We start from the raw sequence: 22,867 nt of genomic DNA, 5'->3' as shown, positions 1-22,867 counted from the left end.
GAACATGAGTATACATTAGTAGATATAGTAACTGGATTACATCGTTATCCACATGCAATTATATTTTTTTAAAAAGAAGAATAACTGGAAATGACAGTGCAGGGTTTTTGTACAAACCGAGTACACTTTTGATTTAATAATTCAAAAAGTCGATGTTGATCTCCTCTTGACTGCATTACAGGTTGCTCACTGCTGTTCTGCTCACTATGTCTCCAAATTAATCTATTAGCTCAGAAACAGATGTATCCATTAACCTAGAATTGCCTGACATAGCAATGTGGACCCAAAGGGCTCGAGTATAGACACACATGAATCATTTTTAAGCAGCACAGTAGCCAAATGGCACATACTCACAGTCCCCTCTACATTTGTTAGCTGAGAACGATGTTAGTTTGCGGCATTAGCTGTGACACAACTAACATCTTTCCCAAATTTAAAAAAAAAAAAACTGGTGGAGATTTAAAGTGGTATTCCTTCCAGCAAATTTACATTCTTTACACTGGACCACTGGTTTATGTTACTATGGGTTGACAGTGAGTATTAAGCGTTACTCTGGTAAAGTAAAAGAATTAAAAGGAGGAGACGTCACATAGCAATGACTATGGCATGTGAAAAACTATAGATTTGCTAGATAGAACTGTTCCCATCAGCCTTGACGGTAGACTAGGTGCTGTAATAAAAAAATAAAATAAAAAAATAAAACAGAACGTGCCTAATTCCATGCCTGTTCCTGCATAGCCCAGTACATCCATCCATTATCTATATCGCGGGGGGAGTCAATCCCAGCATGCATTGAGAGAGGAAGGAATACACCCTGGCCAGGCCGCCAATCTATCGCAGGGCACACACACCATTCACTCACACACTCATACCTATGGGCAATTTAGAGTCTCCAATTAACCTCACCCGCGTGTCTGTGGGCTGTGGGAGTAAACCCACACGGACACGGGGAGAACATGCAAACCCAACACAGAAAGGCCCCAAGACGAGATTCAAACTACTACCCACTGCACCACCGTGCCACCCCAGCCCAGTACAGCGGTTAATAAGCAGCACGTGCTCAGTGAAAACCCGCAACCCTGGCTAAACGTTCGCTTCAATCCAGAGCTGCAACAATATAAACAATCCAAACCCTCGCCCATCCTTTCTGTAGTTCTGTGTTTTATTGTACAGTTCTGCATTGCAAACTCAGCTCAGGTCAGACACAATACCTCAAAAACTGCAGCAGGAGCAAGTGCATCACATCACATCACACTGCAATTACTTTTACAAACATTCTTACCCAGAGAAACTTACAAAAATGGATGTCAGCATCGCTCCCAGAACACAACTGCAATATACACACACACACTTCCACCAGAACAGATCGATGGGACCGGGAAGTAATTTGTGCTTCTTAAAAATCATAATTTCTGCTTCCAATCACACCTCATTATGAAGGTGGAAACAGATGACCAAAAACCTTAGACTTCAGTCTCGTGAAAAAGTATTTGCCTCTTGTCTATTCCTGCCCATTTGTCACGTTAAATGGCTTCAGATATATAGACAAAAATGTAATATTAGACAAAGGGACCCCGAGTAAACACAAAAGATATGTTGTTTAATTGCTTCATTTATTTAAGGAAAAAAGTAATCAAAAACCCATATCACCCATGTGAAAAAGTTATTTCCCCCTTAAACTTAATAACTGGTTGTACCACCACCCCCAGCAGCACAAAATGCAACCAAACGCTTCCTTTAATTTGATATCAGTCTTTCACAGCGCTGTCAAGTTATTTTAGCCCACTCTTCTTTGCAGAACTGCTTTAATTCAGACAAATCCGTTGGTTTTCGAACGCGAACTGCTCGCTTCAGGTCCCATCACCGAAGGCTCTGCTGGGTTCAACTCAGGACTCTGAGTAGGCCACTCCCAAAACTTTTATTTTGTTTCTTTTCAGCCATTCAGATGTGAACTTCATTTTATGTTTGGGATCACCGTCTTGCTGCGTAGCCCAATTATGCTTCAGCTTCAGTTCATGGACAGACGACCGGACATTCTATTTACAAATTTTCTGGCACAGAGCAGAAATCACGGTTCCTTCAATAACGGCAAGTTGTCCAGTTCTCGAGGCAGCAAAGCATCCCCACACCATCACACAACCAACACCACGTTTGACTGTTGGTATGTTTGTCGTGCAAAATCCTGTATTTGCTTTACGCCACGTCTGTGTCGTCCAAAAAGTTCCAATTTTTACATATTCGTCCATAGAACATTATCCCAGAAAGTTGGGGGATCATCCAGGTGCTTTTTTCCATTGTGAGCTGAGCACTGAAGCTTCTCTTTGCTAGCGGTGGTTTCCACCCTTCGCTCTCATGTATCCCATTTTTGCCCAGTCTCTTTCTTATTGTCATAAACGGCGACCTTATCTGAGGCCAGAAAGAACTGCAATTCTTTGTATGTTCGTCTGGGATCTTTTGTGACCATCTGGATGAGCGGTCACTGGGGCCCTTGAGAAATTTTTGGCAGGCCAGCGACTCCTGGGAAAATTCACCACCGTTCCAAGTGTTGTCCATTTGCAGATAACGGCTCTTAATGTGGATCAGTGGAGTCCCAGAGCCTTAGATACGGTTTTGTAACCAGACTGATATACTTCAACAACTTTTTTTCCCCTCATCTCTTCTCAGGGAATTTCTTTTGATCGTGGCATAGTGTGTTTGTAGTAACTTTGCGGGGACTACTTTATTGTGATGGTAATGTTCAATATGAGTGAGGTTTAGATTGATCAAGGCTGGCTACAATCAAGCCTAGCTGTGTTCAATCAGTTGCATGCAATTATCAAATGCATTAGTTCAACTGGCTGATTGAGTAAATTAGTTTTCACATTGGTGATATGGGTGTTTCATAACATATCCCTTAATAAATGAAATCACGAGTAGTGTTTACTAAGGTTTCCCTTGGTCTAATATTACATTTTGCCTAAGGATCTGAAACCGAAACCGCTTTACAAAAGAGGACATCAGGAAGGGGGAAAATACTCCTTTACAGCACCATAAGATCCCCTTTGTGAGTCCCCCTATGATGTATGCGTGTTCCCTGATAAAAGCTTAATAGTTTCCCACACTGAGGGCAGCACTAAACTGAATGGCTCTTCTCCTGGGCCATAGTGTCAGAATATGAACCCGTATGGTCTCGTTAATAGAAGAAATACTATACTGAACCCCGTGGGGTAATTTGTCCTCTGCATTTGACCCTTCCTTAGTTACCTAGGAGCAGTGGGCAGCTGCCTCTCTTGTGCTGCGCCCAGGGACCAACTCCAGTTCTGAGGCAAGGCCACCTGCAGGAGCGCATCTTACACGCATGTATGAAAACACGTAGCTGACCATAATGCATCACAGACTGGGATCACTGGTATGGATGCTACTTTGTATGAGCTTGCTGGTGTGCCTTCAGAATATTTGACCACCTGAAGCTCTCCCCACACTGGGAGCAGCTGTACGGACGTTCACCTGTGTGGATTCTCTGGTGCCTAGTCAGGTGTGCTGAGCGGTTGAAATTCTTTCCACACTGGGTGCACTGGTATGGGGATTCACCCGTGTGAGTTTTCTGGTGTTCCTTCAAACACGTTGAGTACATGAAGCTCTTCCCACACTGGGAGCAGTGGTATGGACGCTCCCCTGTATGTATTCGCTGGTGTGTGGCTAGCTGTGTCGAGGTGCCGAACCCCTTCCCACACTGGGTGCAGTGGTATGGGCGTTCCCCTGTATGAGTTCGCTGGTGGACCATCAATGATGGTTTTAATTTGAAGTTCTTTCCACACTGGGAGCAGTGGTAAGGCCGATCGTCTGTATGGCTTCGCTGGTGGATTTTCAATCCTGATTTTAATATGAAGGTTTTTCCACACTGGGTGCACTGGTATGGGGATTCCCCCGTGTGACATTTCTGGTGTGCTTTCAGATAACGTGAGCACCTGAAGCTCTTCCCACACTGGGAGCAGTGGAATGGACGCTCTCTTGTGTGGACTCGTTGGTGCCTGATCAGGTCTGCAAATTCCCTGAAATTCTTCCCACACTGGGAGCAGTGGTGTGGACGCTCCCCTGTATGGATTCGCTGGTGTTTGTTCAGATTTGACAATTGGGTGAAACTCAGCCCACACTGGGAGCAGTGGTACTGCCGTTCCCCTGTGTGAATTTGCTGGTGGTTTTTCAATCCTGATTTTGATATGAGGGTTTTTCCACACTGGGTGCACTGGTACGGGGAGTCCCCCGTGTGAGTTTTCTGGTGTGCTTTCAGACAAGCTGAGTACTTGAAGCTCTTCCCGCACTGGGAGCAGTGGTATGGACGCTCTCTTGAGTGAGCTCGCTGGTGTTTTGTCAGCATTGACTTGAATTTGAAGCTCTTCCCACACTGGGGGCATGTGTGGGCCCCTGAAGTGCCCGGGTGGGCCTGTGTTGGGGTGGGGACTGTCTTAGTGGGTTTGGGGTGCTGATGTGTTCTGCTTTTGGAAAGCTTCTCGCCTCCACTTCCTTCAGACACCTTCAGAGTCCATCTGAGCTCCTCTGGATGAACCTTCTCAATGTGTTGGTGAAGATTCAGCTGTTCGCTGTGGAAAAATGGGCACTGGGAGCAGGCAAAGACCTGAGACGATGCCTCAAAAGTCCGTCCTGAGGAGAGAGAGGGTGCAGATTAAAGTGACCATAAAGATACATCCGTGAATGGCTGCAGACTACACTGTATGGGGTTATTACGGTATGCATTAAGCATTAGCGACAGTAGGAGAAATCAATTGCATTTCAATATCAACTTCTATCTGTCTAAACATTTCCATCAGTTCCTCTGTGCAGATTGAATGGGTGGAGTTCAATTTATTCCTGAGCTCTGAGCTACTAGGTCCAGCTGCTTCATGATGTCATGAAGGACCTGACATTACGGCCAATAAAAGTCTTAGTCTCATTGCATATCTCCTCCCATAGTTTGAGGCAAATAAAAGTATTCTCTCCTGCTAAAACAACCTCTTTGAGCGAAACACTCCTTTGCCATAGTGAGTTATCTCTCAAGCCTAACAAAAAAAAAAAAAAAAAGCTGAGACATAACCATAAAAAAACAGAAATGTGTACACCTGTGTACTTGGCCTCCTTTTCTTTGGTTAGATAAATGACTACATGTCTTTCCTTTTAGTGGAAAAGGCTCAGACTGGAAATTGTGATGTCAAACCTACGGGGTTCGGCTGGTTCTTTGAGAAAACGATAAGAAGGGATTTCAACCTGTGTTTTGGTTCCTGGGGGAGATGACGAGAGGTTTATGGGAAGCTTCAACGCATAACCTGCAAAAGACAAATAAAGGAACATTATGTAGCTGTGTAAGGTTAGTAAGGAAAAGTCACCCAGTCCAGATCACCACTCTTACCTATTCTCTGATGGAGCTGGCAGTTGTTTCTGAGGTATCTCCAACTGGCCAATCATCTTTCTCTTCCGGGTCATGACCTGGCCCTTCCGCCTCAGTGAACAATTTCCCTCCAGTGTGTGTGGAACTTTCACTCCCCAGTCTTCTTTACTGGCCATGGGATGAGGAGGAGGTGGTGACACAGAAACCGAAATATCTGCGATTTTAAGTCGGCAAATCAGCACTCTTGGCTGTTCCAGCAGGCAGGCAGTGACCAGAGTGGAGAGCCCCGCCTCTTCCTGTTGACCATATTCTGATTTTCCTCCCTTCTTCTCACATCTGTGAGTTTGACAGGTTTGCTCAGTTACACCGTTCGTCTGCTGTTCATCCTTCACTTTTTCCTGCTCTCTCTCAAGTCCCTCACTGTATTTCACACCATCATCTCTCTCCATTTTCACACTCTGCCTCTCCCCACCTTCCTCCTCCTCCTCTTCCTCCTCCTTCATGCTGGATAGTCTGTCTTTTTCCTCCTTGGTCATCCCACACGCAGTCTTCCACTCTGTCCCCTCTTCTGTGTCGTCACTTCTGTTCAGTCTTACTTTTGGCTCCACCCCTGTGTAATCTGTGCCGTCAATCACAGGTTCAGCCTTCACGCATCCACCTGAAGAGGCAGAGCTTAAACATTCCATAGAGCCAGGCAAGGATTCTGATTGGCTGATGGAGTCAGTCAACTTGGTGGAGTCCACCACTCTTCTAATAGGGGGCAGGGACAGAGAGGACGGCTTGCACTCCTCCATGAAGGGAACAGCGGCTAAAAGAGAATTAAGAAATTAATTCTTAATTCTTATTCCACTTATATACAACGGGTTACAAACAATGACTATATATGGTTACTGTTGAATTGATTGATCTTTATCGATTTAATCACCTGGAATTGAAATATTCTTCTGCAGCCGTTCGGGCATATTTTACCGTTGTCAAGCAAAACTGTCGTTGGTAGTTGAACTTGGACCGTTGTTATGCAACAAATAGGATATAACAGGCCAATAGTCAGATTGTAACTGTTTTATATATTCTCTCAAACACATTCATTATGTTTTTATGCTAACATTCACTTTCATGTCTTGACATCCGAGGCGACAGAATGCATTCACATTTCCAATATAACTGGCACAACAGCAGAAAACATGCACACATTGTAAACAATTTGCTGTTTGATTATTTTCTCATCGTCAATTCCATATAGGCTAATCGCAAAATGACAAGAATAGAACGAAAACTCGGACTTGCGTGAAAATTTAAATTAGCAGTGGTACAGCTACCGTTTGCTTTCCTTCGAAGTTACTGCTAGCCGAGCAGCGAAGTGTGCCCTCCAGATGCGAACCATGCACCATAAATTATTAGTCCATAGTCTTCTTGGTCTTTTTGTGGAAATGAATTACGCAGAACTACCGCATAGCTCACATAACTGTATCAAACGTTTTGAGTCAATTACAACGGGCTAACAAAGAAAATCCGGAAGAAAATATTCAGCAACCGAATTAATCCGTTTGAATGTTTTGGTACGTAATATGCTGTCCCAGCACGAATGCTTAGCATTTTATAAAACGAATACTAAAGCAAGAAAAGAACAGAAGAGCACACGTTATAATTCCAAGACGTTGGCAGGCTATAACCAAAACTAGGCTACTGCGCCGCATAACATACAAGTTTGATTTTAAGTTATTATGAAAATAAATCGTTTTGCGGCTGGAGATTTTTAAACATGGCGGCTGAAAGTAAAAAAAATAACACTGCAAGTAGTCGACCAATCAGAAATTTTCAGTGCTTGCGCCCCACCCCAAAGGTTCCTGTACTTTTGGAAAGTACTACCCCCCGAGCAGGAACCTTTTGGGGGGTAAAATAAAATAGACCCTAGTTCCTGCGGTGGAAACGCGGCTTTTGATGCAGTAAAGTGGGAGGATATGAAAAACAAGCTATACTGTTTTTTATTTGACTACTTCATTAACAAATGCCAGCATTAATTTGAACAAGGCATAAAAAAAATGAATACTTGGTAAAACACTTAACATTGTCAGTATCCATAACACACTGTTGAGTTTCCCTTTGTTCTGATGCGTTTCCCTCAATGGTGTTTGAGGTGCAGGCTTGTGCAGAATCTTGAACATCACATCTGGTTCTGTGCATAACAAATGTTTTATTTTGTTATAATTTTAAACATGTAACTATCACAAACGCATGTACTTTAATAAATCTCTTCATTAAATATTAATTTGTCTTCCGTTTTATTGGAGTTCTTCGACAGCCCCCCTTCATGTTCTCTCTTCCGGACAGGCGCTGGGAGAGCAGCTACAGGATTTGGATAATCAGGCGTGGGCCGTCCGTTCACAAAATGCTACAAAGATCTTGCCTGTTAGAAAGCGTCTCGGTCCTGCAACCTATGGCTAGGGTTGCCACCTCATGCACAAGAAAATAAGGAACACATCCGAAGTTGTGTAGACGGATAAATAACAACGACTCTACTACCAGAAAATTTACATTACGCGCATAGTATATTCCAGGATACTTCCGAGCTGATCCTTGCCCAAACGGAGCATCCACGTTTAAAACAATAAAAAAAGAGATTCTTAGAAAGAAAGATTGGAGGGAATGCTGTCAGTCATTAGTTTATTTTTTATGTATAATTAGCTATTATTCAGTCAGCTTTGCTGTCTGCTAGCTAACGTTAGCATCTTACCTTAGAGCAGACGAAGGTGTTCTTAGTGATTTTGGAAGGATTTAGCTGTGAATGAGGTCTCCCACACTGTTTAATCCACATCCTGCATCTCTCCTCTTGTGTTTTTGGCTTTGGAAACGCAAAAACCTACTGTCGGAGTTTCAGGTTCCTTAAGTACACGATTTCGGCTGAAAAAAGTTTGCCAGACCTCTCGCGTCGAGTTACGGTTGCTCACCTAGGATTGGACAATGGCCGTTCTAGGGAGGGGCTTAGCGAAGGGTCAGTTCCTGCAAACATGTGCAAAGCGTGGAAATTTGACCAGGTAACAACGCAATCTTATGTGGATATGCATTGCCTTCTAACAACCACTTCCGTCACAGTAAAAACATATTTTTCTACTTTTAGCTGTCAGTAGAGCCATACACGCATAAACATAAACTAGTTAATCTCTGTTGGTTGGTCGAACCAAACTCACTCGTTTTGTCAATCACTCAGTCAACAAAGACACTGATACATACCCCTGGTGTCGTTCGCAGTAAAGTTCAGAGCTTTCATTGACGTTGCTAAATACTGCAATGGCTGTTAAGATATTCGCGTTAAAACAAATATAAATGCATTTAACCACATATTTTTCAGCAACTGCTGACGAGCGTGACCTGTGAACTGGAGCGAGCCACGACCATACCCCGTCAGGAAAGGCCACAAGGGAGCGAATGTCAAACGGACACAAATAATTCAAAATAAAAGTCTATTGCGGAGACTTTCGCGAGAAAAGGGATAGAAAGCGAGTAGGGCAATTAGACCACACAAATAACACAGGAATGCTGTACCATTTGAAAGTTAAAATGATTATACGTGTGGGGGAACTAGAATCGACCAAAAAAAGGTTCTGTGCCACTAAATGTATGAAATTGTAGTTGTAATTTTTGAGTTCTAAAGTGAATGTAATGTAATCTAAAGTCCTTGAGCAAGACACCTAACCCCTAACCCCTAACTGCTCTGGCAAATGAGAGGCATCAATTGTAAAGCGCTTTGGATAAAAGCGCTATATAAATGCAGTCCATCCATCCATTGTATGGCCCCAACATTTTATTTGAACTGAAGTCATTGCTGCTGTACAACCCGAGTAAACTTCTTGCGTTGTGTGATCTTTGCAGTGAATATTCTCCCAAGTGTCAGAGCAGAGAACGAAGAGTACATGTATCCACAAATTTAAATAATGCTGAAAAAATGTGCAGCTTCGCATTGCAAATTATTTTATAACTCACCTACAGGCAGCTGAGCAGAACTGGTTATACCGAATGGTATTAAGCATAACGTGAATATAATTTGTTTATATTTATTTAATAATGTCAATGCGAAAACTCTGCAGATGCACTTTCACTTATTTTTAAATTCCAATTACAAAGTGCCAGTATTGGTGATGTGGCAAAAACTACACCTGTCTTGGCTTACGCACCATTTGCCACCTACTATACCAAACACTGCGACAAGCCTCTACTTTCTTCTGTTCTTTTTTTGCAGCATTAAATGCATTAAAGCAACTTTGAAAGCATGGACATCCATCGATCTGTCCAAGTCACAGAACTGCATGCGGTCAACGTGCATGCTCCTTTACCGAACCCTTTTTCGTTTTCTGTGTTCGGTGCTGCAATCACGGTCACTGCCGTGAACTGGAGAATCTGAATCTGGGCTTTGAAGCCACAGCGAGTATAGGAATACAAGCGCCCCCGTGTTCAGACAGTCGATTTTTGGCCTAGTTCACCTGCTCCCACTGAGAATATGCAAATATAATATTTATTTTACTAATTTATAATGAAAAATGAATGAATCATTGTTATCATTCCAAAAAGGCACTTTTGTCACGTTATCGTCTTCGTCGTTCTAATCAAAAAACTGGGTGTTGAAGAAAGAGCAAGTCTTAATTTCAGTTGACGAAAACAACACTGAGTGTGACAAATTTGCAATACAAGAGGAAATCAGGAAGGGGGCTGTTACGGTTGCTCTCCAGCACCCGCAAACATAATGAAGCCAAAACCAAGGTTTCCCAAAAATAACCAATAACTTTATTTTACTACACATAAGAGACACCAAAGTAGCTGTAAAACACAAGATAAAATCAAGGCCCGGCCGTGGTCGAGAGGTGAGGAGAAAAAGCCCCCTTCTTTAGAAGCCGACTCCAGGCTTCTTAAAAGGGCACCACCACAGGTGCTCTCAATTACCTGTAACAAGACAAACGCATGTGTCCAAACGGCCAGCGCCCACACCTGAGGCGGAGGGACGTAACGGGCAAATTTTTTTTTTTTTTTTATAGCACTATAAGATCCGCTTTGTGAGTCTCTAATGCAGTGTGAAAACACGTAGCTGACTAAAATGCATCACAGACTGGGATCACTGGTATGGATGCTACTTTGTATGAGCTTGCTGGTGTTTCTTCAGGGTTTTAAATTGCCTGAAACTCTTCCCACACTGGGAGCAGCTGTATGGGCGTTCACCTGTATGAGTTCGCTGGTGGACTATCAATCCTGATTTCGATTTGAAGTTTTTTCCACATGAGGAGCACTGATAAGGGCGTTCTCCTGTATGAGTTCGCTGGTGTACCTGAAGACTATTTAACTGCCCAAACTTCCTGCCACACTGGGTGCAGTGGTACGGGCGTTCTCCTGTATGAGTTCGCTGGTGTATGCGCAGGTGTGCTGAGCGGATAAAATTCTTCCCACACTGGGAGCAGTGGTACGGGCGCTCTCCTGTATGAGTTCGCTGGTGTTCCTTAAAACCTGTTAACCACCTGAAGCTCTTCCCACACTGGGAGCAGTGGTACGGACGCTCCCCTGTATGGATTCGCTGGTGAACACCCAGGTGTGCTGAGCGGATGAAATTCTTCCCACACTGGGAGCACTGGTACGGGCGCTCCCCTGTATGATTTCGCTGGTGTACCTTAAGATAATTTAACTTCCCAAAGTTTTTGCCACACTGGGAGCAGTGGTATGGAAGCTCCCCCGTATGAATTCGCTGGTGTTTGATCAGGTGTGCTGAGTGAATGAAGTTCTTCCCACACTGGGAGCACTGGTATGGGCGTTCCCCTGTATGAATTCGCTGGTGTACCTTAAGACAAGCTAACTGCCCAAAGTTCTTTCCACACTGGGAGCAGTGGTATGGACGCTCCCCTGTATGAGTTCGCTGGTGTATCTTAAGACAAGCTAACTGCCCAAAGCTCTTCCCACACTGGGAGCAGTGGTATGGCCGCTCTCCTGTATGAGTTCGCTGGTGTAGTATCAGACCACTTGAGACACAAAAGCTCTTCCCACACTGGGAGCAGTGGTATGGCCGCTCTCCTGTATGAGTTCGCTGGTGTATTATCAGACCACTTGAGACACAAAAGCTCTTCCCACACTGGGAGCAGTGGTATGGTCGCTCCCCTGTATGGATTCTCTGGTGTTTGACTAGGTGTGATGAGCGGATGAATTTCTTCCCACACTGGGAGCAGTGGTACGGGCGTTCTCCTGTATGGATTCGCTGGTGGACTCTCAAATCTGATTTTGATTTCAAGTTCATTCCACACTGGGAGCACTGGTAAGGGCATTCCCCTGTGTGAGTTCGCTGGTGTTCCTTCAGACAATTTAAGCGCCCAAACGTCCTCCCACACTGGGAGCAGTGGTACGGGCGTTCCCCTGTATGAGTTTGCTGGTGCTCTGTCAATACTGATTTTGATTTGAAGTTCTTTCCACACTGGGTGCAGTGGTATGGTCGTTCCTCTGAATGGATTCGCTGGTGGACAGTCAATCCTGATTTTGTTTTGAAGTTTTTCCCACATTTGGAGCACTGGTACGGGCATTCCCCTGTGTGAGTTCGCTCATGTTCCTTCAGATAATTTAGGCGCCCAAAGTTCTTCCCACACTGGGAGCAGTGGTACGGGCGCTCTCCAGTATGAATTTGCTCATGGACTATTAACCCTGATTTTGATTTAAAGTTCTTTCCACACTGGCAGCACTGGTATGGTCGTTCCCCTGTATGGATTCGCTCATGGATTGTCAATCCTGATTTTGTTTTGAAGTTCTTCCCACATTGGGAGCACTGGTACGGGCATTCTCCTGTGTGAGCTCGCTGGTGTCTTGCCAGCAGTGACTTGAATTTGAAGCTCTTCCCACATTGGGAGCACCTGTGGGCCCCTGAAGTGCCTGTGTGGGCCTGTGTTGGGGTGGAGACTGTCTTAGTGGGTTTGGGGTGCTGAAGTGTTCTGCTGTTGGAAAGGTTCTCGCCTCCACTTCCTTCAGACACCTTCAGAGTCGCTCTGAGCTCCTCTGGGTGAACCTTCTCAATGTGCTGGCGAAGATACAGCTCTTCAGTGTGAACAAATGGGCACTCGGTACAGGTAAAGACCTGAGCCGATGCCTCAAAAGTTTGTTCTGAGGAGAGAGAAGGCGCACATTAAATATTTGGCCCATAGGAAACAGACAAGCAAGATCTTGGCTTTCATAAGACTCAACTAAAGAAAAAAAACATACAAATGTGTACAACGGTGTGCTCAACCTCCTTTTCTTTGGTTAGATAAATTACTTTTCTTCTATCCATCCATCCATCCATCCATTATCTATACCAGCTTATCCTGAGCAGGGTCGCGGGGCATGCTGGAGCCTATCCCAGCATGCATTGGGCGAGAGACACACTGGACAGGCCGTCAATCTATCACAGGGCAGAATTTTCTCCTAGCTTTCTTCAAACGATAAGATGGGATTTTAACCTGTGTTTTGGTTCCTGGGGGAGATGACGAGAGGTTTATGGGAAGCTTCAACGCATAACCTGCAAAAGACAAATAAAGGAACATTATGTAGCTGTGTAAGGTTAGTAAGGAAAAGACACCCAGTCCAGATCACCACTCTTACCTATTCTCTGATGAAGCTGGCAGTTGTTTCTGAGGTGTCTCCAACTGGCCAATCATCTTTCTCTTCCGGGTCATGACCTGGCCCTTCCGCCTCAGTGAACAACTTCCCTCCAGCGTGTGTGGAACTTTCACTCCCCAGTCTTCTTTACTGGCCATGGGATGAGGAGGAGGTGGCGACACAGAAACCGAAATATCTGCGATTTTAATTCGGCAAATCAGCACTCTTGGCTGTTCCAGCAGGCAGGCAGTGACCAGAGTGGAGAGCCCCGCCTCTTCCTGTTGACCATATTCTGATTTTCCTCCCTTCTTCTCACATCTGTGAGTTTGACAGGTTTGCTCAGTTACACCGTTCCTCTGCTGTTCATCCTTCACTTTTTCCTGCTCTCTCTCAAGTCCCTCACTGTATTTCACACCATCATCTCTCTCCATTTTCACACTCTGCCTCTCCCCACCTTCCTCCTTTTCCTCTTCCTCCTCCTTCATGTTGGATAGTCTGTCTTTTTCCTCCTTGGTCATCCCACACGCAGTCTTCCACTCTGTCCCCTCTTCTGTGTCGTCACTTCTGTTCAGTCTTGCTTTTGGCTCCACCCCTGTGTAATCTGTGCCGTCGATCACAGGTTCAGCCTTCACGCATCCACCTGAAGAGGCGGAGCTTAAACATTCCATAGAGCCAGGCAAGGATTCTGATTGGCTGATGGAGTCAGTCAACTTGGTGGAGTCCACCACTCTTCTAATAGGGGCGAGGGACAGAGAGGATGGCTTGCACTCCTCCATGAAGGGAACAGCGGCTAAAAGAGAAAAAAAAATTTATGTTTAATGGTGTAGGTGAGAACTTTCAGAAAGGGTCAAATTACTGTTCGTGGTATTTTTGTCATTGGGCAGCAAAATGAGTATGTTACCGACCTCCAGCTTCAGACAGTAGTGTGAAAACAATGCTCTTTGGAAACATAGGTTAGGCCTACACCAGAGTTTGCAAACTCCACACAGGAAGGCCCCAAGCCGAGACTCCAATCCAAGAACTTCTTGGAGTGAGGTGACAGTGCTTACCCACTGTACCATCATGCTGCCCAAAATCAGTGATTCTCTGAAGAAAAAAAAGAGTTCCTTCTCGTGTTTGTACCATACAATTAGCACCAATTTTGGTCATTTTTGTCATTGCACTAAAGAAAATTGCACGAAACCATAACTCAATCAAATTTACCTCACTCTGTCTCACTTATTAAAATTGTTTGGTTATGCAGCGTAGACATAGAGAATGACACAAGATTAACCTTTGTCGCCCCCTTGTGTAACTTGCCACTCACAGTCATTCACTATGCCTAGCCTGCACTGCATGAAGTGCCCAAAACATTTTAAAAAGCGGCCACTAATCATGTCATATTGCTTATGAATAGCCTCTCAGAAAAAATCCCTAACCCATCATGTTTCAGATAAAATCATTTAATTATTTGTTGAATTATTTATATAGGCTACTAGGATTATAGGCTAGGCTACTATGCACTAGCTCATCAACTGAAGTTGAATTCAACATTGCGAAATTGTGGGGAGGGTGGTTTACAGAGATGCAGTTCGGACGGGGGGTTCTGGATTGTTTTGAGTCTGGTTGTTATGCAACACTTCTGGACTGCACCCTGCAGATCCCACAGCCCAACTCCAGCGTCTCCTCTCGAGAATAGATGACGCCCAATAGCTCCTCAAACTGATGGGTCACCGACATGATCTACCTTTCCTCGAGGCCGGCATCGGATAGCGAATGCACAAAAGGAGGGTGTCCCGTTATTGAAAATTTGCCGCAGTGCAAAACGTAGAGCATGCGCTATAATCCACTTCTCACAAATGACAATGGAATCGAAACTACCACGCATCAATACCGCAATCTTATGAAAGATTTAGGTTGCACGACAACTTCCGTCACAGGCAAAATACACTCTCTACTTTTATCTGTTACTACAACCCTACGCGCATAACTGACAGCAATGAATCTCCCGTTGGTTCAATCAAGCTCATAGGCTAAGTATTGTCAAACACTCCATCCACAAAGAAACTGATACGTACCCATTGTATCGGTCTCTGTGAAGTTCAACGCTTCCATTGCTGTTGCTGAATACTGGAACGACTGCGAAGAAATTCGCGGTGTAACGGCTATAAATGCTTATAACTCTAACAGTCTTGCAGTATTGCCCTGCAGCTGCAGACTAGTGTAAATCGACAGGACCCAGACACAACAAGGGAGCGAATACCATACGGACGCAGAAATTCAAAATAAGAGCATGTTGCAAAGGCGTTTGGGGGGGGGGGGGGGGGGGTTAGAAAGGGAGCAAGGCAATGGGCAGCTAAACCACAAAAACAACACAGAAATGAGATAACAATTACATGTGGTGAATTAACAAAACAAAGCTATATATGTTTGTATGTTGTCGCTGTATTGCATGCGGTTTCCATCCTCTCATTCAAGCATCGGTACACCTACCCATTGCCACCAGAGCAACACTCATCATCTTCCACCATATGCAGTACTGAAGGCCTACCTGTTCAGAGGACACCTGGATGAAGGACACACATATATATACCCGGCGCTTCCCTTCGGCAAAATAAAAACACTGAACACTGAAGCACTTTCCCCAGGTCGCTCCGGGAGAAAGCGTTTGCCAAAAGATGTAAATGTTCATAAATGCAAACACAGAGGTGGCAAGTCCAGGTTCAGATCGTAAAAGTCCACCCCAGTACTTTGTTCCAATCGCCTGGATTTGCTGATCTGTACAATTCCTCAGCCAGAGAGGTAGAACTTAGTGAATTCTTAGTGAATTCAGCCGGCTGAGTTCATGGGCAGAAGAAACACAGGGCAGGACTTTTACCTTCTGTCCCCTGGACTTTCCAACTCCGACTGTATGCATATGTAAATGTATATGTATATATATACATATATACAGTGTATATATATGTATATATATATATATATATATATATATATGTGTGTGTGTGTGTGTGTGTGTGTGTGTGTGCATACAGGATTGAGGTCATTATTCTCATTGTGGCTCATTTCTTGCATGCGTGTGTGCTTGTGTGTGTGTGTGTGTGTGTGTGTTTGCACTATGAATGACAATCTCTCTCCAAGGACACATTATCCAGATTGACTTATAAAAGAAGAGAACAAAAATCTGTCTACTTGAGCTTTATTATTACTTTAGTATATATATATATATTTTATTATTATTTTAAGTCTTTTTTTTGGCAAAAAAAGAAGTCTTCCGTACCCATGTGTTTTGGTTCAATGGGCATTAATTCACAGCCAGAAATAGCTCCACAAAGTGGCCTCCTTTTCTAAATGAGAAACTTAATTTGAAAAAGGTTCTATAATAGGGCCGCCAGACTTTTCGATTGTAAGCGGCCTTTCTTCCGTCCACCGTGGTCTGAATCCAGTTTCTGCCCGAGTATTTTTCTTTTATTATTCCAAAAAGCCCCGAAGAAGCATTCTAAAACAAGGGTGTGAAATCTGCCCTCCACAGATTCGTGTTAAAAAAACGACAAATATCGGTAACATTTTATCAGGCTACCCCCACTTCAACAGATTTGGTACAGTCCAAATCTGGTATGCTTCCAATAGATTTGCATGGTTAAAATAAGCCACTAATGACCTTTCTACATGTAGAGACAGGTGATGCAGTGCATGCATATTATCCATGTGATGTAAATATCTATCTTGCAGATAAAGTTGAGTCGACCGCACAACGATGTCGCTGACATAGAAAAGTTTGCTGAAGATATTGCTAAAAGCAGAAAACGTTAACGCGTAGAATCTGGACAGAGACGTCGCCCGTGACCTCTGGCCTGCTAGTCTGTCGTCTCAGAATGTCATCGGGAGTCAGCAGCCAGTTCACAGCAGTTTGACATTGAATGCTTTTCTGTTTTGTTTTTTTTTGTTTGTTTTTTTTTTTTATTCTTCTGCACCTGTGACCAGCTGTCAGACTGTGAGGAGTGCAGAAGAGGAACGAGGGGGGGGAGGGGGGAAAGGGGGGAGGGAGGCTGGGGGAGGGCATTTCCCAGGACGGGCCAGCACTCCAAAAAAAAAAATCAAGGTCCTGGGAGCCTCCTCAGCACCCTGCCGGGGCTGACCAAGGTAAGATCCGTCCGCTCCGTGTGGCCAGCCTCAGACAGCTCTGCATGAACATGTGGAAACATCTCTGGGTGTTTTCATTCTCTTTTCAGTTATGCATCTGTCCTTCCTCTGTCGCATACTCCCGGCTAACGTCTATTTTGAGCTCAGTTATAATGTCAGTCTCCAGGTTTAATCAGCGACATCTTGTCCTTAGCCCTGGCTTAGGCAGAGAATGGGTATCGCAGGAGCTAAGATGGAGAGGTTCTGAGTTCTGTCTGCTGTGCTTTTAAGAGGGTAGCGTGTGATAGAATCCTTGTACAGTGGAGATTTTTCTAAAGGTCCTCGTTTTCTCTAAGCTTCTGAACTGAAGACTTTGTTTAAATAAATGTAATATATGTGTAGCAGCTAATTCACGGCCGAGGATGGCTTTCCTTTATATTCTTATGTTGCAGGATGCATTAGAAATCATATGGCAGTTTAAATTAAAATCTTACAGTGCATGCAGTAAAGTCTACACTTTGAAGTAGAGTAGCTGTGACGAATCTATTTGCAATGTAAGTAGCATCAATATCAAGATATTTTTAATAGGCAAATTTAATTATAGACTAATATATAGTAAAAAACCACAACAAATGAATTTCCAGCTGAGTCAATGTAACTTGTGAATGGCATTTGAAAGCGTTATTCAGATGTTTTGACATGGGGCAACTGATCACTGACAGTGTCATATTGCAGAGGTACACACTTGTGCCCTGCTGTGTGTCAGTACGCTACATTTGCTTTCTGTAAGCACTCTCGACTTGAAATGATAAACAGGAAAAGCGTCAGGCTAAACTGAATTGTGGAACAGAGGGAGGGGGATGAAGGGAAATGCTTTCTCAGGTCTGCCTGTGTGTGCAAACACAGTGTTAGTAGACCAAGGAAGCCGTCACAGATCAAAGAACCTGCAATGGAAAAAAAAAAAAGGTTTCATTGAATAAACCAAAATTTGATCTCAGTTTGTTACATCTATGTTAATCTTTAGGTTTTCTCAATCGAAAATGATTAGATTAATTCAAATGAACAGATCATTAAAGCGGACAGCGGTTTGACGTGTATCTAGTAGGAGAGTGCCATTGCACGTAATGAGTACTAGGTAAGCAGACTTTATCAACGGTTTAATTTTAATATGCCAGCGCAAGTTCTGTCCCCGTTCCGCTTCAGTGCTGGGATGGACGAGAGCGCTTACGAGACGTTTGAGGATGAACTTGGGACGTCACTGCGAGAGGAACCCCCAGGCAAATCTGTGAGGCAAATTCGCAGAGCAGGTACTGTACACGCGCATTCAAAAAAAAAAAAAAAAAAAAACAGCAGAGCCATACCCTCAGGCTAGGCTCGTGCGACTCAACGGCCCCATATTCAAAATCGATTCAAATAATTATGCGCGAGGTAGAGATGCGAGAACGAGGCTTCCGAAGCTGTCATGCACTCACAGACGTGAGCCAATCGTCTCAGTTTTTCTGTGGAGAGCAAATAAATTTGATTAGTTCAAACCAGAGGGTTCAAACAAGTCGGCGGTTGACAGAGAATTGCAACCCCACCCATTATTAAGAATAACAATCAACAATCCCCAGTGTCCCATCACGTGTAGTTCACAGAAGAAACCAAAAAAACAGGACTGTCTCCGTCTAACTGAACTTTCCTGTGGTAAATTTTCAGTGACTTTTTAAAGACAACTAAAAAATATGTTCATAAGCTCTTGTATTATGTTAAAATGATAACAAATTGTGAGAAGAAGCTGTTGCTAACAGTTCAGGGACTAGGCAATGTTTCCATTCAGCGACTGAAATAAGGTTGAAATACTTGAATACTTCATTTTCCACATTGAAGAAAAAAACATCTTATGACTGTGAACGGGGATTCATAATTAAACACCTGTTAGTTCGTCAGAATAACATTAATGATGTGAAGTGATGAAAGACACACTGAGAACATTTAAAAGTAAACAAGAAAACAACAGCCATTATACGGTCTCTGAAAGGCACGGGGGGGGGGGGGGGCGGGGTCGAGGGCATTCCATTCTATAGTTATCCGGCGATTGAAATATGATCAGACCCTGTTTGTGTACCACAGTGTGAAAACTCACCAACCTCTCCCTCCAGAAACACAGACATATGTGCACACACGCTTGAACGCGCGCACACACACGCACACACGTAGGTAAACGCACATGCACGCATGCACACAAAAAAACACATGTGGGTTAGGGTTAGGGTTATGTGTGCACGCATTGACCATTTTCAAGTCTGGCAACCATTAACTGCTGTGCTTCTTTCTAGACATGCAAGCCTCACGAAACATAAAGGAGGTAAGGCTTGTGTGTGTTTGTGTGTGTGTGAAATTATTTCAGTAAATACATTCAGCTGTATAAGCAGTTTTTATGTAAAACAAAGTAATAAATTTAAGTTCCTCTGAATACGTGTGCTAGTTAAATGTGCCTGAATTTGCGTCCCTTTGACTTGGAGATTAAAAATCAGCCAGAACATCTCCAGCCTTTAAGAGCCTCATTTCAAGAGGAAAAAAATTAACCTTCAAAATACAGGAACTCCATTAAAACTCACTTTATTTCACCGTCTCTCCACACAGGAACCTCCAAGTCCCCAGAACATCCCAAAACCGACCCAGAGGGAAATATCCAGGACCAGTGTGTTTTTATCTTTTTTCCTCTCTGTCTGTCTCTCTCTCTCTCTCTCTCTATTTCCATACCTGTGAAACTCCACAAACTGAGCTCTGTGCCCCTCCTAAAGCAAGACATAAATTATTCAAATCAGACTTATGTGGCATAATCATATTGTCTATAATAATAATAATAATAATAACAATAATAACAATAATAATGTCTAAACATAGTCTTAAAGACAGAGTAGCTCAGTGTTTAGATCAGGGGTGCACAGCAATGGCCGATCCGTTTCAGGATTTTTGCAAACATCAGCTCTTATTTAATTAGCTAAATGACATTTGGACACTTGCATGAACACCATTTACAGCTGCAGACTGCAAGTATATCCTGCAGATTTTACTGTGCTCAAGTACAGGAGCGAACCAGCCTAGTTTATAGAGCTGTCTGTTCTGAGCTGTGCGTTTGGTGCCTTGTATCTAACGTAACATAACGACAAGAACAGGCCATTCAGCCCAGCTATGCTCACCATTTTCCTGACTAAACTGTACCTTTCTCTCTCTCTGTCTCTCTCTCCCCCCCACCCATCCTCTCTCTCTCACCTCCCACCCGGTTCTGCAGTGTCCATACGTCGGGCCCTGTCCATCCAGAACCTGGCCCAGATGGACAGTCCGTGGGAGGGCGTCACGCTGAACCGCTGCCTGTTCGTGGCCATCACCATCTTACTGATCAGCTCCGGGCTCCAGAGGCTGCACGGTGAGGAACCGTAGACCCGCGCCGCCCAATCGCCTGCCACGGAGGGCGGGACTCTCAGCCCTCCGTGGCATGCGATTGGACGACACCGCTGCTGTACACCAACCGTCCGAGCGCAGAAGCAGCAGGTTTCAGACTCCAGTCCTGGAGGGCGGCAGTCTCTGCTGGTTTTTTTTTTGTTTTTTTTTTTGTGATTTCCTTTCAATCAGCAAGGTGTGTGGACTCATTAGCCAATCAACGACTTCAAATAAAAAGTGCAGGAACAAATGAAAAGACCCACAGACACAGCACCCCCCCCCCCAGGATTTGACTTTGATTCATATTGCATTGATTTGTCAGGCACCATATGCAGTGTCAATCATACCTTATCTATGCCCAGGTGAGTTAGCCCAGGCTGAGTTTCACCTGCAGTTCTGAGGCAGCAGGTTAAAATGCCCATATTCCAATTCCAATGTACAACCGTTACATTTAAACAGAGCATGGGGGAGGGGGGGGGGGGGGGTTAAAGCACAAAAGCAGGATGTATTAAAGTGGGGGGGGGGGGCGTGTCTCACGTCACCGTCCCTCTCTGGCTGGCCTCGCAGTGGCACTGAAGGCACTGAGGGCCGAGGAAGACGAAGGGGAGAGGGTGGAGGAAGACGGAGGGAGAGGGATGAAGGACAGCCTGGCTCTGAGGCACGCTGGCCTGAAGCAGGACAGGACCCCTCCGCAGGTACCTCACCTGTTCACTACGCTTCCCACGCTTCCATGTCCTTACTGCAGGCAGCTGGTCTCGCTCCAGGTTCATTCTCTTGCTGAAGCAGCTGAACTTAAGGATGCATAAAGATGGAATTGCAGGGGGAAGGGGGCTCTAACTTTAATGGTTAAAGTTCAGTTTAATTTGTACCCAGGCCCCATTGAAGTTAGATTGAATCGGAGTGAAAGATTGTTTCACATTGATGTGCATACAGGACAGGCCACCATGCAAACAGAATTATAATGATTATTATTAATATTAGTGGGATTACATTACAATCACTTGGCAGACGCTCGTATTCTGAGCCAATTCTAATAATAATATTCTTTTACCACCCAGCCCGAGAGCTCTCTATGGGACACCTTGTTTTGGTGGGTGCTGGAGGACGACGACGACGAGGATGAGGAAGAAGAAAGCGCAGACACGAGGAAGACGGAGACGGGGATGAAGGGCGTGCGTGGGGGGGCGGGGAGGGCCAAACACCGGGAGACACCGGGGAGCGCAGGGAGGAAGAGAGAGAAACGGAAGGAGAAGAGGGGGAGAGGGCGAGAGCCGGAGGAAGAGGAGGGAGTGATGGGGAAGAGGAGGAAAGAGAAAAGAGAGACGGTGAAGCAGTGGGAGAAAGAGGAGGAAGAGGAGGATGAGGAAGAAGAAGAGAGACCCAGGAAGAAGCCGAAAAAGAGCGGGAAGCAAGAGAAGCAGAAGGGGTCAGAGGTCACCAAGCTCACCGAATAGAACGGTCCCGTACAATGACACACGCTCAAGAGGAGGGATTAGAGTAACAACCAACTGCCATCAACGCAAGTAGCTATCTACAAAAAAAAGTAAATTCAGTGAGTAGAACCTCGTGTATTCCCCCCACCCCTGAGGAAACCATCCTCACTGAGGAATCTGCGAGTCAGGTGGTCTGTCACATGTCCGTCTTCGCTTAACTACGAGGTTCAATTGTAATGATTAAAAATAGAGAAAAAAAAAAAAGGAGTGCTTAGATTGTACTGGAATGATTAGTCTGTAGGAATTCACACAGAATATCAGAGGTACAAAAATACACGTTCTGTCAGCATGTAGCAACTTTCAATACAAAAACAACCCATTAAGAGACGCCATACAATCTGAGGCATAAACCAACCAATCCTGAAAAGCTTTAGTGGAAAAATTACCCAAAAATCCCCCCCTCTCTTCTCCTCCCCCCCACCCCCACCGCGCCCATCGTTATCTTAAGATAAAAAGTAATGGTGTCTTATAAGCTGCTGTGTGCTGTACTTTTCCTGTTATTGAAATGTAATTTAACAATTGAGTGATTTTGTGAAAACCCTGAAGTAGAACTGTAGCTTTAACATTGGATCGCTAGCTGTCACAGTGAAACAAAATCTCGGCGCATTTCATTTCATTCATGGAGGCAATTTTCCTCCCCTTTAGAACACACGCTTTGGTCAAGTTCCGGGATTACTGAGCTCGCGTTGGAGAGAACGCGCCAGACCAGTCTGTGTGTGTTTGTGAAAATGTCTGTAGAGGATGTCTTTGACCTTTTACTTCCCATTGCTCAAATTCCAAAAGATGTTTGAATAATAAAATAAAAGCCCTTTAAATTTATAAGAACTGTATGTGAGCTTGCCTACTTCTGCACTTGCAGAAAAACTAACATTTTAAGGTTTTCACAAGGACTTAC

At 44.3% G+C, this 22,867-nt stretch overlaps 2 protein-coding genes across 10 annotated transcripts; one reads left to right on the top strand and one right to left on the bottom strand.

Moving 5' to 3' along the window:
* Positions 1-1,594: 1,594 nt before the first annotated feature.
* LOC135251268 (zinc finger protein 271-like) lies at positions 1,595-15,187 on the bottom strand. Of its 7 annotated transcripts, XM_064328543.1 has the most exons (6): positions 8,594-8,776; positions 8,097-8,362; positions 6,288-7,538; positions 5,384-6,170; positions 5,242-5,300; positions 1,595-4,641 (listed from the first exon to the last, which is right to left on the bottom strand). In XM_064328543.1, exons 3-6 carry the CDS (start codon positions 6,322-6,324, stop codon positions 3,398-3,400), a joined length of 2,127 nt encoding a protein of 708 aa, XP_064184613.1. In that variant the 5' UTR covers positions 6,325-7,538; positions 8,097-8,362; positions 8,594-8,776; the 3' UTR covers positions 1,595-3,397. The 7 variants fall into 7 exon arrangements, with proteins under 7 accessions (XP_064184613.1, XP_064184612.1, XP_064184614.1 ...); XM_064328542.1 differs by lacking the exon at positions 8,594-8,776 and having other exon boundaries at positions 8,097-8,578; XM_064328544.1 differs by lacking the exon at positions 8,594-8,776 and having other exon boundaries at positions 6,288-6,364; positions 8,097-8,578.
* Positions 15,188-16,991: 1,804 nt separating this feature from the next.
* On the top strand, positions 16,992-22,797 carry LOC135251263 (uncharacterized protein DDB_G0283697). 3 transcript variants are annotated; one of them, XM_064328531.1, is made up of 7 exons: positions 16,992-17,074; positions 18,257-18,360; positions 19,372-19,400; positions 19,679-19,736; positions 20,331-20,465; positions 21,047-21,174; positions 21,538-22,797. In XM_064328531.1, exons 2-7 carry the CDS (start codon positions 18,264-18,266, stop codon positions 21,931-21,933), a joined length of 843 nt encoding a protein of 280 aa, XP_064184601.1. In that variant the 5' UTR covers positions 16,992-17,074; positions 18,257-18,263; the 3' UTR covers positions 21,934-22,797. The 3 variants fall into 3 exon arrangements, with proteins under 3 accessions (XP_064184601.1, XP_064184602.1, XP_064184600.1); XM_064328532.1 differs by having other exon boundaries at positions 17,003-17,074; positions 18,229-18,360; XM_064328530.1 differs by lacking the exon at positions 16,992-17,074 and having other exon boundaries at positions 17,747-18,360.
* Positions 22,798-22,867: the final 70 nt, after the last annotated feature.

This window comes from Anguilla rostrata, chromosome 3, assembly GCF_018555375.3.
Source record: "Anguilla rostrata isolate EN2019 chromosome 3, ASM1855537v3, whole genome shotgun sequence".
Classification (NCBI taxonomy): Eukaryota; Metazoa; Chordata; class Actinopteri; order Anguilliformes; family Anguillidae; genus Anguilla; species Anguilla rostrata.
The sequence above is the reverse complement of the archived record's forward strand: the minus strand, read 5'-3'. Positions and strand labels throughout refer to the sequence as shown.

What these genes read in the sequence shown, in the direction of transcription:
- LOC135251268 (XM_064328541.1), bottom strand. Translation starts at nt 15,049, where the DNA reads ATGGAAGCGTTGAACTTCACAGAGACCGATACAATGG. An exon ending in CCAGCTTCATCAGAGAATAG is followed by an intron (nt 12,876 to 12,958) that starts GTAAGAGTGGTG and finishes TGTCTTTTGCAG; the next exon opens with GTTATGCGTTGAAGCTTCCC. An exon ending in CCCCAGGAACCAAAACACAG is followed by an intron (nt 12,482 to 12,816) that starts GTTAAAATCCCA and finishes CTCTCTCCTCAG; the next exon opens with AACAAACTTTTGAGGCATCG.
- LOC135251263 (XM_064328530.1), top strand. Translation starts at nt 18,222, where the DNA reads ATGCCAGCGCAAGTTCTGTCCCCGTTCCGCTTCAGTGCTGGGATGGAC. An exon ending in GAGGCAAATTCGCAGAGCAG is followed by an intron (nt 18,361 to 19,371) that starts GTACTGTACACG and finishes GCTTCTTTCTAG; the next exon opens with ACATGCAAGCCTCACGAAAC. An exon ending in CCTCACGAAACATAAAGGAG is followed by an intron (nt 19,401 to 19,678) that starts GTAAGGCTTGTG and finishes CTCTCCACACAG; the next exon opens with GAACCTCCAAGTCCCCAGAA.